This window comes from Lynx rufus, unplaced genomic scaffold (assembly GCF_022079265.1).
Source record: "Lynx rufus isolate CCGP_SWC_20201006 ecotype Redwood Valley unplaced genomic scaffold, mLynRuf1.p SCAF_2, whole genome shotgun sequence".
Taxonomy (NCBI): Eukaryota; Metazoa; Chordata; class Mammalia; order Carnivora; family Felidae; genus Lynx; species Lynx rufus.
This window is the reverse complement of record NW_025814834.1, coordinates 157085399-157099772: the sequence shown is the minus strand read 5'-3', so window position 1 is coordinate 157099772 and position 14374 is coordinate 157085399. Positions and strand designations below refer to the sequence as shown.

Here is a 14374-nt window from a genome sequence, read left to right as displayed (position 1 = left end):
GCTAGAAGATGAAGCAGTTTGTCCAGGTTTTAGACTAGTGAGTGATGGAGGCAGCCTTCTAACCCATGCAGTGAGCCTTCAGAGCCAGCTTTCTAACAACTGTTGCAGATACGTCTGTATTTTTGCTGTCCTCAAGGAGCTTCCAATTTATAGGAGGCAGATATATTAAGAATCAAGTAATTCTATTAATAGCAGTAAGGTACCATTTATTGAAGGCTTATAGGAAGCAATAAAGAGCATAGACTGAGACAAATTGCTTGGGTTTAATTCCTATCTCTGCTGCTTATTATCTGTGTGATTTTGGACCATGTACTCCCTCTGTTCCTGTTTACTTATCTATAAAGCCTTGTGAGATTAGATGAGTTAATATATGTAAAGTACTTAGAATAGTGCTTGGCACATAGTGCTACATAAATGTAAGTCAGTACTAATAGGACTGTTATGGCCTGATTTAATCATCATGCCATTCCTGAGAGAGTTTTTCAGATAAGTAAACTGAGACTTTGGGCAGTTAAATACCTTGCTGAGGTCACCCAACGGTGGATGGGAAGTGCAAGTACAGTACTCCATTCCTGTTTGCTCCTGAGACTTGTATTAACATTGGATGTTACTGCCTTTCTAGAATACAACACAAGCCAGGGTATGTGCTAGAAAAACGTTTAAAGTGCAGTTCGGCTGAGAGCTGACTGTCCATGACTGGGAAGGGTTCTAAAGCTTCGAGAGTGATGGGGGCTGGGAGAAATGGTAAGATTGGGAAGGAACTTCCCCAAAGAGAAAGCCATGGTTTTTGGTAGGTTCCACCAGAATCGGGGACCAGGGTCCTATTTCCATGTAACTCCCCGTAAGAGGTGACAGGATGCCCGATAGAGTTCCATAGGATGTTAGAGACTTAAGAACTGTGGCCTTGTGGGGCACCTAGGTGGTGGCTCAGCTGGTTGAAAATCCAGCTTTGGCTCGGGGCATAATTCTGCGGTTGGTGAGTTCAAGCCCCTCATCGGGCTTGCTACTGTCAGCGGAGAGCCTGCTTCAGATCCATCGTCCCCCTCTGTCCCTCCTGCTTGTGTGCTCACTATCTAAAAACAAAAACAAAAGAACCTTCCAAAGAACAAAACTGTGGCCTTGCGGGCTTGAGGTCAAGATTGCCCTGTATCCTGGGCTTAGGCTACAAGTGGACACACTGACTCGGACATAGTTTCAGACTGTAGGGTTTTTGTTGGACTGAGCCCATTCGCAGCCCTCTTGATGCTCAGAGAGGGAAGAGAGACTTCAAAAACAAAGCTAAGGCTCGGTTTCTCACCAAGCCTCTGGAATGAGGGGCTCCGAATCCTGTTCAATCTGACCTTTCTTATACCCAAAATTGTGGAGTAAAATTTTAAATCCGCTTCAGAAATTTAAATTGATGTTCAGAGAAGGGAAAGGTAGGTAGGTGAAATCTTCCTAGGGAAGGTTTGCATTTGAACTCGGTAGATGGGAGGAAAAGTATAGACAGGGTTTTCTGTGGGAAGTGTTGAGAACAGTGAAGAGCCTGGGCTTGTAGGAACTGCAGCAAATCAGGCTGCAGAAGCAGTTCTGGGTTATTATAAGAAGAGCTCCAAAAACGAGGTGGGGAATCTGAGCTTGTTTTTGAGGGAGAGAGGGAGTCCTTTAGGTATTAGAACTGAAGAATGACATGAAATAGATTTTGGGGATTTAAGCCTGAAAATCAATGTGGCTGGATTTTATAGAGAAGAAACTGTATAGGAGGCTGCAGCAGCAGTCTGGGAGTAAATAAGGGCTGGGATTAGGGGCAGCAGTAGGGATTTGAAGGAGAGAAAGAAGCCTGAGTAATATTGCCAAGGCCAACATGGTTGTCAGGAGTTGGATTGATGCTGCTTAAAGGAGAAGAGAGAAGAGAAAGTTCAGAAGAAACAAATGTCACTCCCAAGATGTCTATCCTTGGAGCCTGTGTAATAAGAGTGATGACTGGAAATGAGGCAGTTTGGATGTAGAATTGGTTTGAGGGAAAGTTAGGGAGAGATGTTCAGTTTTAGATATTTTGCATTTTATCTGACAGTGGCACTCGTGTGTGTGTATGTATATATGTGTATACGTATATACATACATATGTATATACATGTATTATATATATGTGTGTGTGTGTGTGTGTGTGTGTATACACAGGCAAAGGCTTAAGGTCTTCACAATGATAAATTTAGGGGGTAGAACATGCCGCTTAATCATCTTTTTATGTCACAGAATTTGTTCTGCCCTTCTATCTAGCTGGATGTTGGTTTGGCATTTGCCACTAAGATACTATGGGAGAAGATAAATAAAGAGCCAAATTCTCTTTTGTGGGGTGTGGCAGATGTGTTGAATACTGAGTGTAACTGATAAATGCGTTTTCAGCGTAAGACTTAGTTGGATAAAGACCCAAGCTAAATACACACTCTTTTCTTGTAGTTGTAAACTCTCCTTAAAAGAAAATTTATTAAATGCTGACATTTTTAATTGGGAAAAGTGAAATTACAGTCTATAGTATTAAGAACTTTGTAATCCCGAGTCACTTACTTTAAACAGAGATTGGTTTCTTAGAACTATAATGTTTCAGGAACACTTGGAATTAATAACCGTGAATAAAAGACAGATTAAGTTTTCAACTGTTCTTAAGCTTAGTCCTAGCACTGTAGGAGGAAGGGGGCAAAAATGCTAAAATGTATGTGGCTTCCTTAATATGGCTGCACAGTATGAATATAATGTAATTTATTAGAGTGGTGCCTGGGTGGCTCAGTCGGTTAAGCACCCGACTCTGGTTTTAGCTTAGGTCACAATCTCACAGTTCGTGAGTTCAAGCCCCACATCGGGCTCTGTGCTGATGGCATAGAACCTGCTTGGGATTTTCTTCTTCCTCTATCGCTGTTTCTCCCCCGCTCTCTCTCTCAAAATAAATAAACTTAAAAATTTCTTTTAATAAAAAAAGTAACTTATTAGAAAAACAGCAATTATACCAACACACATTCTGTGAGAGTATTTTTACAATGGGAGTTGTCAGATCCATTATCCTATAATTATATAACAGATTGTGCTCAAAATTGTGGTAAGAGTATGTTTTCAAAATAAGTTAAGGAGATTATTTCTTTTGTGTATGGAAAATGATTAATGATGTATTAAGTGAAAAGGCAGACTATAAAACAATGTGTGGTAATATCCTATTTCTGTAAAACTTTTTTTTTTTTTAATGTTTATTTGAGAGAGAGTGTGAGCTGGGGAGGGGCAGAGATAGAGTGAGAGAGAGAGAGAGACAGAGACCGAGAATCCCAAGCAGCCTCCCCGCAGTCAGCACAGCTCGCTGCAGGCTATGTGTGAGATGGCCTGAGCCGAAATCAAGAGTTGGACAGTCTGCTGACTGAGCCACTCAGGGGCTCCTGTAACAACTAAGGAAAATGACTTACAGCATATGTATATTGAAACTTAATAGTTTTTTAGGTGGTGAGTTTATGAATGACTTCTTTCTTTAGGCTTCTTGTGTTCTTTGCATTTTTAATATAAAATTAATATACTAACTTTTATAGCCAGAAAACAATTATTTGGAAAAAGAGGCTAGCATTTCTAGGCTAAGAAGTAGAGAAACTGAGTCATTCTACTTAGTGGCTTCATAATTTTTAACTATATGATTATTCTCATTAAAAATTTTTTTTTGAAATTTATTTTCGAAAGAGAAGGAGACAGAGTGTGAGTGGGGGAGGGGCAGAGAGAGAGAGAGAGAGAGAGAGAGCGTGTGCACACACACACAGAATCCAAAGCAGGCTTCAGATTCCAAGCTGTTAGCACAGAACCTGACGTGGGGCTCGAACTCATGAACTGTGAGATCATGACCTGAGCTGCAGTTGGACACAACCTACTGAGCTGCCCAGGCTCCCCTGATTATTCTCATTTTAAACCATTTTCTTTAATATTATAAATAGTTCTGTGTTAGAAATATAGAATATTCCATTGTATCACTTCTTTAAACTGTTAAGATTGTTTTTGTAACACTTTTCATACCTTTTCAAAGACTAGTAGAAAATATGTAGTAAACCAATAATAAAAGTGAAGGATACCTCTTGATTTTTTGAATTCTCTGATAAAATCATGCTGTGGAATAAATAAGTTTAAAAGGGTAAAAATATTTTATCCAGCACTTAAAAAATTTTTTTCCCTCCCATTGGAGTCCAGAGGTTTATAATCTTTTTTGTAACACAGTCCCCCCTGTATTAAAGCTACAAACTTTCTTCAAGGCGTGCATTAACTTTTGCCTGTAATTTCAAGGAGTTCTAAAAATAGAGCTGAGTTTTTCTCAAATGATGTCTTTTTATTTTTTATTTTGAGAGAGGGCACAAGTGAGTGAGGGGCTGAGAGAGAGAAGCAGGGCTCACCTGGGCCTGGAGCTTATGACCGCGATGGGGAGCTCGAGCAGGGCTTGAACTCAAGAGTTGTGAGATCATGACCTGAGCCAGGTCAGATGCTTAACTACTGAACCAGCCAGGCACCCTCAAATGACATCTTAACTAAAGAATAAGATTTCAGGTACAGTTATTCCGTTTCCCACACTTATCATGCACTGTATAGTCTCCTCAAAGGAACAGTTAAGAGCAACTGTGTGTGTGTGTGTGTGTGTGTGTGTGTGTGTGTGTGTGTGTGTGTGTTTTGTGGTGTTGGTTCATTGTTGCCAGCTCCTTTGATCCAGTAGACAATGATGCCTTGTGCATGTGGCATCCACTTGTCTTTTTGTCTTTTTAAAAAATGTTAATTTTTTTTTTTTAGAGAGTGAGCACAAGCTGGGGAGAGGGGCAGAGGGCGAGGCAGAGAATCCCAAGCAGGCTCCACACTCACTGCAGAGCCCAGTGTGGGGCTCCATCCCATGACCCTGGGATCATGACCTGAGCTGAAATCAAGAGTTGGATGCTCAACCAATGGAGCCATCTAGGTGCCCCAACTTGTCTTTTTTAAATGTACCCCAGCACCCTACCAGCTGAATTTAAAAAACAAAAACTCATGGCTATTCTAAAGGAGTCTGAGAAATGTTGGTGAGAGGAAGAGCACATGGAAAAAGGGAATGTACAGTTAAATTTTTATATTTTGGAACACAAGCTAGATTTTATGTCAGCTGTTCTGAGAAGTGTGTGTGCAGACATGTGTGTGTTAGGGGTGGGAATAGGGTAGGGAGCTCTTGAACTGTTTATAGACAGGTCTATTTGTGTATGTCCAAGCATTGGAAGGCCTTTTTAGAAATTGCTTCACTGCTTAGACAGAATTCTGTATTGTGAGATCTCTTTCAGTTGGCAACAGTGGAAAACCTTACCAAACTGACTTGTGCAGAAAAGGGCATCTTATAAATCAACTGTCCATGAGGGGTGCTGGCATTAGCAAAGCTCCGTGTAGGGGCTATACGGTGTGATCAGGACCCAGTTTCTTGCTCTTTCTTCTCTGCTGCCCGAGGCATCAGCTTCATTATTCCTATATTATCTTTTTTTTTTTTTTTTTTTTTAAATTTTTTTTTTTCAACGTTTATTTATTTTTGGGACAGAGAGAGACAGAGCATGAACGGGGAGGGGCAGAGAGAGAGGGAGACACAGAATCGGAAACAGGCTCCAGGCTCCGAGCCATCAGCCCAGAGCCCGACGCGGGGCTCGAACTCACGGACCGCGAGATCGTGACCTGACTGAAGTCGGACGCTTAACCGACTGCGCCACCCAGGCGCCCCAATTCCTATATTATCTTAAGGTTAGCTCCACATTCTGTCCCGAGATGGAGGTCAGCAACTACTGAGACTGTGTGCTTCCTTATTCATTGCAGAATAGAAAAGGAGCATGTCCTTGTCTCAGAATTTCTAGCAAAAGTCCTTAGATTCATTCTGCCTTAACTGACTTTGGTCACATCATCATCTCTGAAACAGTCACTTGTGATTGAAGGGAATCGGATAGGTTGGCCCATCCCTGAAGCTGAAAGCAGTCAGCTTCCCCTGAACCACAGTGACCCTCAAATGATCGCTGGGTACTGAGAAGGCAACCAATAGAATGGATACTGGAGGGCCTCCACTGCTGAATGCCTCCATGAGAGGTTGGGTTTAAACTCAGCCACTTTGGAGAATCTGAGTGGAACAATGGGAGGGAGGGTCATGTGTTATTTCCACGCTCCTGTAAATTGAAGGGGGAAAATCATAGTTTTATGGAAAAGATTAAATAGAATAAAAAGGAGACCTCTATTTGAAGTGACAAGTCTCTGAATACTGTCAGAAAACCAATGCAAGTGTTTCTGATGGGGAGAGAGTTTTGGGAAGAGATTTCTCCTCCCCAGGTTGAAATGTACCAGCAGAAACCTTCTATGATATGAGCCAGGCCACTGGGCTGGCCAAGTATTATACGTTAGCTGTGTGAATGCTTAAAACAACACCATATTTAGTAGGTGGTCTTTGATGGATGAGGACTTGTTCCCTGTGAACAGAAGAGCTGGGATTTGAACTCAGGTTTTCTGAGTCTGAGCTCTACCTTGTTCACTGAGTAAGTGTTAGATGTAGCTGTGTCTGTCTGTACCCATCTCCTGTTGAAATCCTGGCTTTGGTCTTCCTTATGAAAGTGATGATCCATACTGTAGGCCAACTAGAGCCCTCATGGGACCAGAACAGGACCTTGTTCTGCAGATGTGAGGAGAATGCCCATTTCACCACCTTGTCACTCTGTGTCAGTTGGGGATCTAAGCCATGTTGTATGTGCCCCTCCTGAAAACAGGGCTATAGTTTTTGTCAGTCTCTTATTTCTCCAGAGGTCAGGGTCAAACTAGAGGTAGACATCTGTCTTCTCTGCTTCCTCATTCCTCCACTTCATGGTATAGCAGAGACTGGAGGGTGGGCTAATTATTGAAAATGCCCATTAAAATGGGGTATCATAAAGAATAATACTAGTGTCTATAAATATCTTATTTAAAAATGTATACATCATTTTACTGTTTTTTTTTTTTAATGTAAAAATCCCTTTGAGTAGAGGACACAGATTGGAGTTCTGTGAGGTCTTACATAATTACAATCTTCATGCATATCTGTGGGTTCTGTTTCATTTTAAAAAACTAGATATGTGAAATGCTGGATGTTTATTTTATTTTTTTTATTTTTTATTTAAAAAAAAATTTTTTTTTAACGTTTATTTATTTTGAGACAGAGAGAGACAGAGCATGAACGGGGGAGGGGCAGAGAGAGAGGGAGGCACAGAACCGGAAGCAGGCTCCAGGCTCTGAGCCATCAGCCCAGAGCCCGACACGGGGCTGGAACTGATAGAACATGAGATCGTGACCTGAGCTGAAGTCGGATGCTCAACCGACTGAGCCACGCAGGCGCCCCGAAATGCTGGATGTTTAAAAATATTTTTCCTAATCTCCTAGTGTTGTCTTGCTTACATCTATTTTTTTTTTTTTTTTTTTTGCATCTGCCCTCATGGAATCTTTCCAAAACTGTTAACCTACTTTTCCTGACAATAACTCCTTGGTTCACACTTACTTCATCAGTGCATGTACTTTTAAATTAAATTACATAATTAGAGTAACAGATACAGTTGCCACAAAATGGGCTTGGGAACAAGTGTGACTGCTTCTTGGTGACCTCCCCCTCAACTATGGGAGCAGCTGTGTAACCACAGTTGTGTGTGTCCTGTGGTCTATGTCATCTGCAGCAGGTGGGTAGTCTGTATGCTTCACAGGAGTGAGGAGCCCTGAATCTAGCAAATCCAGCCAGCTGCAGGCTGGCTACTAGTGTCTCCTGGACGAACTGCGTCTCTCTCTGAACTCAGCCCCAAGAGAGGTCTCATGTAAACTTGTTCATGGGAAGTGTGAAGTGACTGACTTAGGGTTTGGCCTCGTTAGTTAGACATGCTTAGGCCGGCTTGCCAAAAGTAGGCCAGACGAGAAACTTTCACAGTCTTCAAAACATTCAGCACAGAAGGACAGAACTTATTTTTTTCTCCTGCGGGTAAACAGGACCATCCTGTTTTCATGTATGAACTGGTGATTTACGTCCCTGAATCATAGGATCATAGAGAAACATGGCTTCTGTTTCCTTAGCTGTAAAAGCTGCCTTTCGGGAGGTTGGTCCAAGCCAGAACTTAAAATTTAATATTTGGTGCCACCGAGTGGTTGGTTTTGAGATAACTACCCTCATGGAGAAGGATGGTTTGACAAATAATGACTTAAAAAAAACTGGGGTGAATTGGCAGAGCACAAAGGATTTTTAGGACAATGATTACATGCTACTGGAGCAACTGGGTGGCTCAGTCACCTGAACGTCTGACTTCAGCTCAGGTTGTGATCTCACGGTTTGTGAGTTCGAGCCCCACATTGGGCTTGCTGCTGTCAGCACAGAGCCCACTTTGGATCCTCTGTCCCCATCTCTCTCTACCCCTCCTCTGCTTGCACTCTCTCTGCCAAAAATAAATAAAAATTAAAAAAAATTGTATGCTCACCAAAACCCATAAAATACCTAGGAATAAATCTAACCAAAGAGGTGAAAAATCTATACACCGAAAACTATGGAAAGCTTATGAAAGAAATTGAAGAAGACACACAAAAAAATGGAAGAATATTCCATGCTCTTGGATTGGAAGAACAAGTATTGTTAAAATGTTGATACTGCCCAAAGCAATCCACATATTCAATGCAATTCCTATCAAAATGACACCAGCATTCCTCACAGAGCTAGAACAAACAATCCTCAAATTTGTATGGAACCAGAAAATATCCCTAATAGCCAACGCAATCTTGAAAAAGAAAACCAAAGCAGGAGGCATCACAATCCCGGACTTCAAGCTGAATTACAAAGCTGTCATCATCAAGATAGTATGGTACTGGTGCAAGAACAGACAATCAGATCAATGGAACAGAATAGAGAACCCAAAAATGGACCCAGAAATGTATGGCCAACTAATCTTTGACAAAGCAGGAAAGAATATCCAATGGAATAAAGACAGTCTCTTCAGTGAATGGTGCTGGAAAACTGGACAGCCACATGCAGAAAAATGAATCTGGACCACTCTTACACCCATACCCCAAAATAAACTCAAAATGGATGAAAGACCTCAGTGTAAGACAGGAAGTCATCAAAATCCTTGAGAAAGCAGGCAAAACCCTCTTTGACATTGGCCACAGCAACTTCTTACTCAACAAGTCTCCAGAGGCAAGGGAAACAAAAGCAAAAATGAACTACTGGGACCTCATCAAAATAAAAAGCTTCTGCACAGCAAAGGAAACAGTCAGCAAAACTAAAAGGCAACCGACGGAATGGGAGAAGATATTTGCAAACGACATATCAGATAAAGGGTTAGTATCCAAAATCTATAAAGAACTTCTCCAACTGGACACCCAAAAAACAAATAATCCAGTGAAGAAATGGGCAAAAGACAGGAATAGACACTTCTCCAAAGAAGACATCCAGATGGCCAACAGACACATGAAAAAATGCTCCACATCACTCATCATCAGGGAAATACAAATCAAAACCACAATGAGAGACCACCTCACAGCTGTCAGAATGGCTAACATTAACAACTCTGGCAACAACAGATGTTGGCGAGGATGCAGAGAAAGAGGATCTCTTTTGCACTGCTGGTGGGAATGCAAGCTGGTGCAGCCACTCTGGAAAACAGTATGGAGGTTCCTCAAAAAGCTAAAAACAGAACTTCCCTATGACCCAGCAATTGCACTACTAGGTATTTATCCAAGGGACACAGGTATGCTGTTTCAAAGGGACACGTGCACCCCCATCTTTATAGCAGCACTGTCAACAATAGCCAAAGTATGGAAAGAGGCCAAATGTCCATTGACAGATGAATGGATAAAGAAGATGTGGGGTGTGTGTGTATATATACATATATATGTATATGTATGTGTATATATATGTATACAAACACACACAATGGAGTATTACTCGCCAATCAAAAAGAATGAAATCTTGCCATTTGCAACTATGTGGATGGAATTAGAGATGTTATGTTAAGCAAAGTCAGAGAAAGACAAATATCATATGAGGACTTTAAGATACAGAATAGATGAACACAAGGGAAGGGAAACAAAAAATATAAAACCAGGGAGGGGGACAAAACAGAAGAGACTCATAAATATGGAGAACAAACAGAGGGTTGCTGGAGGGGTGGTGGAAAGGGGGATGGGCTATAAGTGGGTAAGGGGCATTAAGGAATCTACCCCTGAATACATTGTTGCACTATATGCTGACCAACTTGCATGTAAATTAAAAGAAAAATTATATGCTACTGTGATGGTGGATAAATTTTCCAAACCCATAGAAAGTACAACATCAAGAGTGAACCGTAACGTAAACCACAGACCTCAAGTAATGATGTGTCAAGTCTGTTGATGTGTAGGTCTGTTGATTGTACCAAATATATCACTGTGGTGGCAAATGGTGATAAAAGGGAAAGCTGTACACATGTGGGGGCAGGAGGCATATGGGAAATTTGTCTTCTCAGTTTTGAACCTAAAACTGTTTTGAAAAATAAAACATTTAAAGAAGCAAACCTTCCAGGGGCACCTGGGTGGCTGAGTTGGCTAATCATCCAACTCTTGATTTCGGCTCAGGTCATGATATCATGGTTTGTGGGATCGAGCCTCAGGTTAGGCTCTGTGCTGACAGCATGGAGCCTGTGTGGGACTCTTTCTCTTTCTGCCCCTTCTCCGCTCTCTCTCTTTCTCTCTTTCAAAATAAATATTAAAAAAAAAACAAACTTAAAAAATCCTTCCATTCTACGTGCATTTTCCTTTCTAGCTACTGGTGCTTTAAGAGCAAGGTAAGATAGAGACATCATCTAGGGAAGCTGGCTGACTTCTCCAGCCTGGATGACAGTCCCTTGATAAAACTCCAGAGGCTGGGTCCTTAGCTTTGTAAACCTCAGAAACCTTTTATTTTCACTGTTGTTAGAGTTGTCCAATTTTCCAGGGTTCTATCCTGCTGACCAAACTTACAAGAGACTTGTTAAGTCAGAATGCTAGTGTAGTAGTTTAGTTAGAAATGTGTGTGAAGTGGTAGACCAAAACACCTGTGTTAGCTGGCAGTTCATTTTCCACCTTATAGGAAATTTTTATGGGGAGACAGGTTATACTGAGTAGGTTGCTTAGTGAAATCACAGTGGTGTGGTGTGTGTGTGTGCGCACGCGTGCGTGTGTGTGTGTGGGGGGGTGTGGAAGGGGTGGGTGGTGTAAGGTTGTTTATCTTGAAGGTGAGACTGTCTTGAGTGCTTTAGGTCTGTATGTCACTCCGAGGTGGTGATGATGACAGACCTTATCTTTTTCTTTGGGCACGCTTCTGGAAATTCTGTGCTGAAAATCTTCCATTAATTTGTTCTTCTCTCAGGGCACAGTATGACTGGCAAGGCAAATGCAGTAGACTTGCCGATAAAGCTCTGGTTGCTGGAGAATCTGTCTGGTCATGATGATTAGCATTAATGTCATCAGCTTATGAGAACTGGTCTCTTTATTGTGTGATAATTTTAAATAATTTCATTCTCCAAGGAAAGCTTTTTTTTTTTTTTTTTTAAATGTTTATTTTTGAGAGAGGGAGACACAGAATTCAAAGCAAGCTCCAGGCTCTGAGCTATTAGCATAGAGCCCGACGCGGGGCTCAAACTCACAAACTGTGAGATCATGACCTGAGTCAAAGTTGGACGTTTAACCAACTGAGCCACCCAGGCACCCCAGCGGAAAACTTGTTTTATGTTTTGGTGATTCTATCCCCGGTTACAAGTTACAATTAATATGTAAAATCCTTAATTACTTTGGTGTAGATTCCCAATAGCAAAACAGTACTTGCTGAAGATGGGAATGATTCTAGATTCTATGTCAGCAAGAAAGCATATTTGCAGGACACTTGATGTCTGTCTGGAGAGCTTTGTACATCCCTCACTACCTACTTGCATGTACCAGCCTGTCCTGTGGCTCCTCATTGGAGCTCAGTTATCTCCGGTTGGTGCTGCCACAGAGTCCTTGGTCAAGGGTACTTGGGGATATTTGTGAACTTATGAGTTGGTAGCCTGTGACTGGAATTGGATCCACACATCTTTTATTTTTGCTAATACGTTGTTTTTAAAGATTTGACTTAATTGGAAAAACTTAAAAATCAGGAGTTTCATAGAGAACTGAGTATCCAGTTTCTTTGCAAACGAGTAGATTCAACTATGCGGGGCCCACATTTCCTCAGGGCAGTAAGTTATTGGAGTAAGTTATTGGCCTAGATAGGGCATGTGCTTTGGAGTTATCCTCAGTCCCCGCCCTACCCTTTCACTCATTTATGTTACTACTTAGTATTGGGTGACTCCTGGTGCATAGGAAAAACAAACAAAAAACCAAAACACAACAAGCCTAAGGAAAGCAGTGGCTTTCCGTGGATTTTTGTTCTCTGTTCTTTTACCGACTTTCTGAGGAGAATTCCTTCCTTGAAACTTATTCCTAGCCTCTTTAGAATCCTGCTTCTCTCAGTATGACATCTCTGAATATATCCCTTGTGTTTGCAAGAGGTACGGTGTTGGAGTGTCATTGAGGAAAGCATACAGACTTGGGGTTACAAGACCTGGATTTGAATCCCAGCTCTGTTCCTTATGGAGTCCAATTTCCTTTTCTGTAAAATGAGGGCTATAACTTACATCATAGGTTGGTATGAGTATTAAATGAGTTTTGTATATAGAGCATCAAGCAGAGGGTAGGTACTTCAGTAGGAGTGCCTCCACTCCTCTCTTCTATCCAGACGTGAATCCTTCATGACCTTAATGAAGTCCAGCTGAACTTCTGCCTCTGCTCTCCTGTTACTTACATCCCTTTATTATAATAAAGCCAACTGTTTTATTTTTTATTCCTTTTAACTCTTAGTGCTTTCCAACTATATTTAAAATATTTCCCTTTTATTTTTGTAACCAGACTGTATGTGGAATATAAGAATAACAATGGCAGGCAAATTTTTTTTTTTTTTTAGGAAATTCTATAAGAAGACATGTCTTCTAGGGGCGCCTGGGTGGCGCAGTCGGTTAAGTGTCCGACTTCAGCCAGGTCACGATCTCGCGGTCCGTGAGTTCGAGCCCCGCGTCGGGCTCTGGGCTGATGGCTCAGAGCCTGGAGCCTGTTTCCGATTCTGTGTCTCCCTCTCTCTCTGCCCCTCCCCCGTTCATGCTCTGTCTCTCTCTGTCCCAAAAATAAAATAAAACGTTAAAAAAAAAAATTAAAAAAAAAAAAGACATGTCTTCTATTAAATGTCTAATTGTGTATATAGTTTTATGATGGAAAATACATTTACATTTATAGAAATCTGTTGAAATTCTTTCTGAATATACACACCTTTCTCCATCTATTATATGTTTATAGAAATAGAGCCAAGGTCAAAAGCTGGAAAGTCCTCAGCAGGAAAAATTAGTACTGGAAGGGAGACACTTCGCCTGAGATCAAAGGGTCCTGCCACCGTGGAAGAAATGGTAGGTTATGTTTATTTAACTCCCATTTTGCTTGGAAACGTGTGGATATTCATGTTTATTAGAGCTGGAAATAAAGGCAAAGCCACAAAATTAAACAGGGTACCATATACGCTAAAGCAAGGACTTTAATTCAATGCCTACTTAAATAATACGAAGATTACTGAAAGCATTTAAGAAGGAAACATAAGTAAGTCCAAGAGAAGAAATTGTGATCTATGGCCATCTTCAGCTACCTGCTGAGAACATTTGCTAGAGTCTGTAGACATCTGGACTGGCTGAAACACTTAACCAGAATTCTCTGAGAGGCAAGAGAAAGTCTCAGAGCCACTGGTAGTAGCAGGCATACTTGAGATTTTGATAATGAAATACTATATTCATGAACTCTGGTCTCCTCGGGTAAAACATTTCCTCATCACCTTTGACTTTTGTCTTTCGTGACCAATGTCCCTTTTATCAGCAAACCCTGGTGGGTCTACCTCCACAATAGAACATAATCCAACAACTTGTCACCATCTCTGCCCTCCTCATCTGGCCCAAGGCACTTACATCTTGTCTTGAATGTTGCAGTCGCCTTGTATTCAGTCTTCCTGTGTTTACCCTTGTCCTCTTTCCCTCTGTGCTTAGCGCATCAGCCAGAATTAAAAGTACAAGTGGTTGCTTTTCTGTTCCATACTCTCCAGTGTCTTCCCATTGCACTCAGAATAAAAGCTAAAGTCCTCGGAGTGAGCAACATGATCTGACTCTGCATTTCTTCCCTGATCTCGTTGCCCACCACTCCTCTCCTCTCCTGGCTCTCGCTGCTTCAGCCACATGGGTCTCCTTGCTGTCCCCAAATATTCCAGATACATCCCATCTCCATGTCTCTGTACTGTTGTTACCTCTGCCTGTCCACTTACAGGCGTGACTCA

At 41.5% G+C, this 14374-nt stretch overlaps 1 protein-coding gene across 1 annotated transcript in view; it reads left to right on the top strand.

Moving 5' to 3' along the window:
* Positions 1-14374, top strand: part of GIPC2 (GIPC PDZ domain containing family member 2) — a 79861-nt gene that overhangs the window by 47652 nt on the left and 17835 nt on the right. The window contains exon 4 of the mRNA XM_047086020.1: positions 13360-13466. Coding sequence (XP_046941976.1) covers positions 13360-13466 — 107 coding nt within the window. The remainder of the gene's footprint in view (positions 1-13359; positions 13467-14374) is intronic.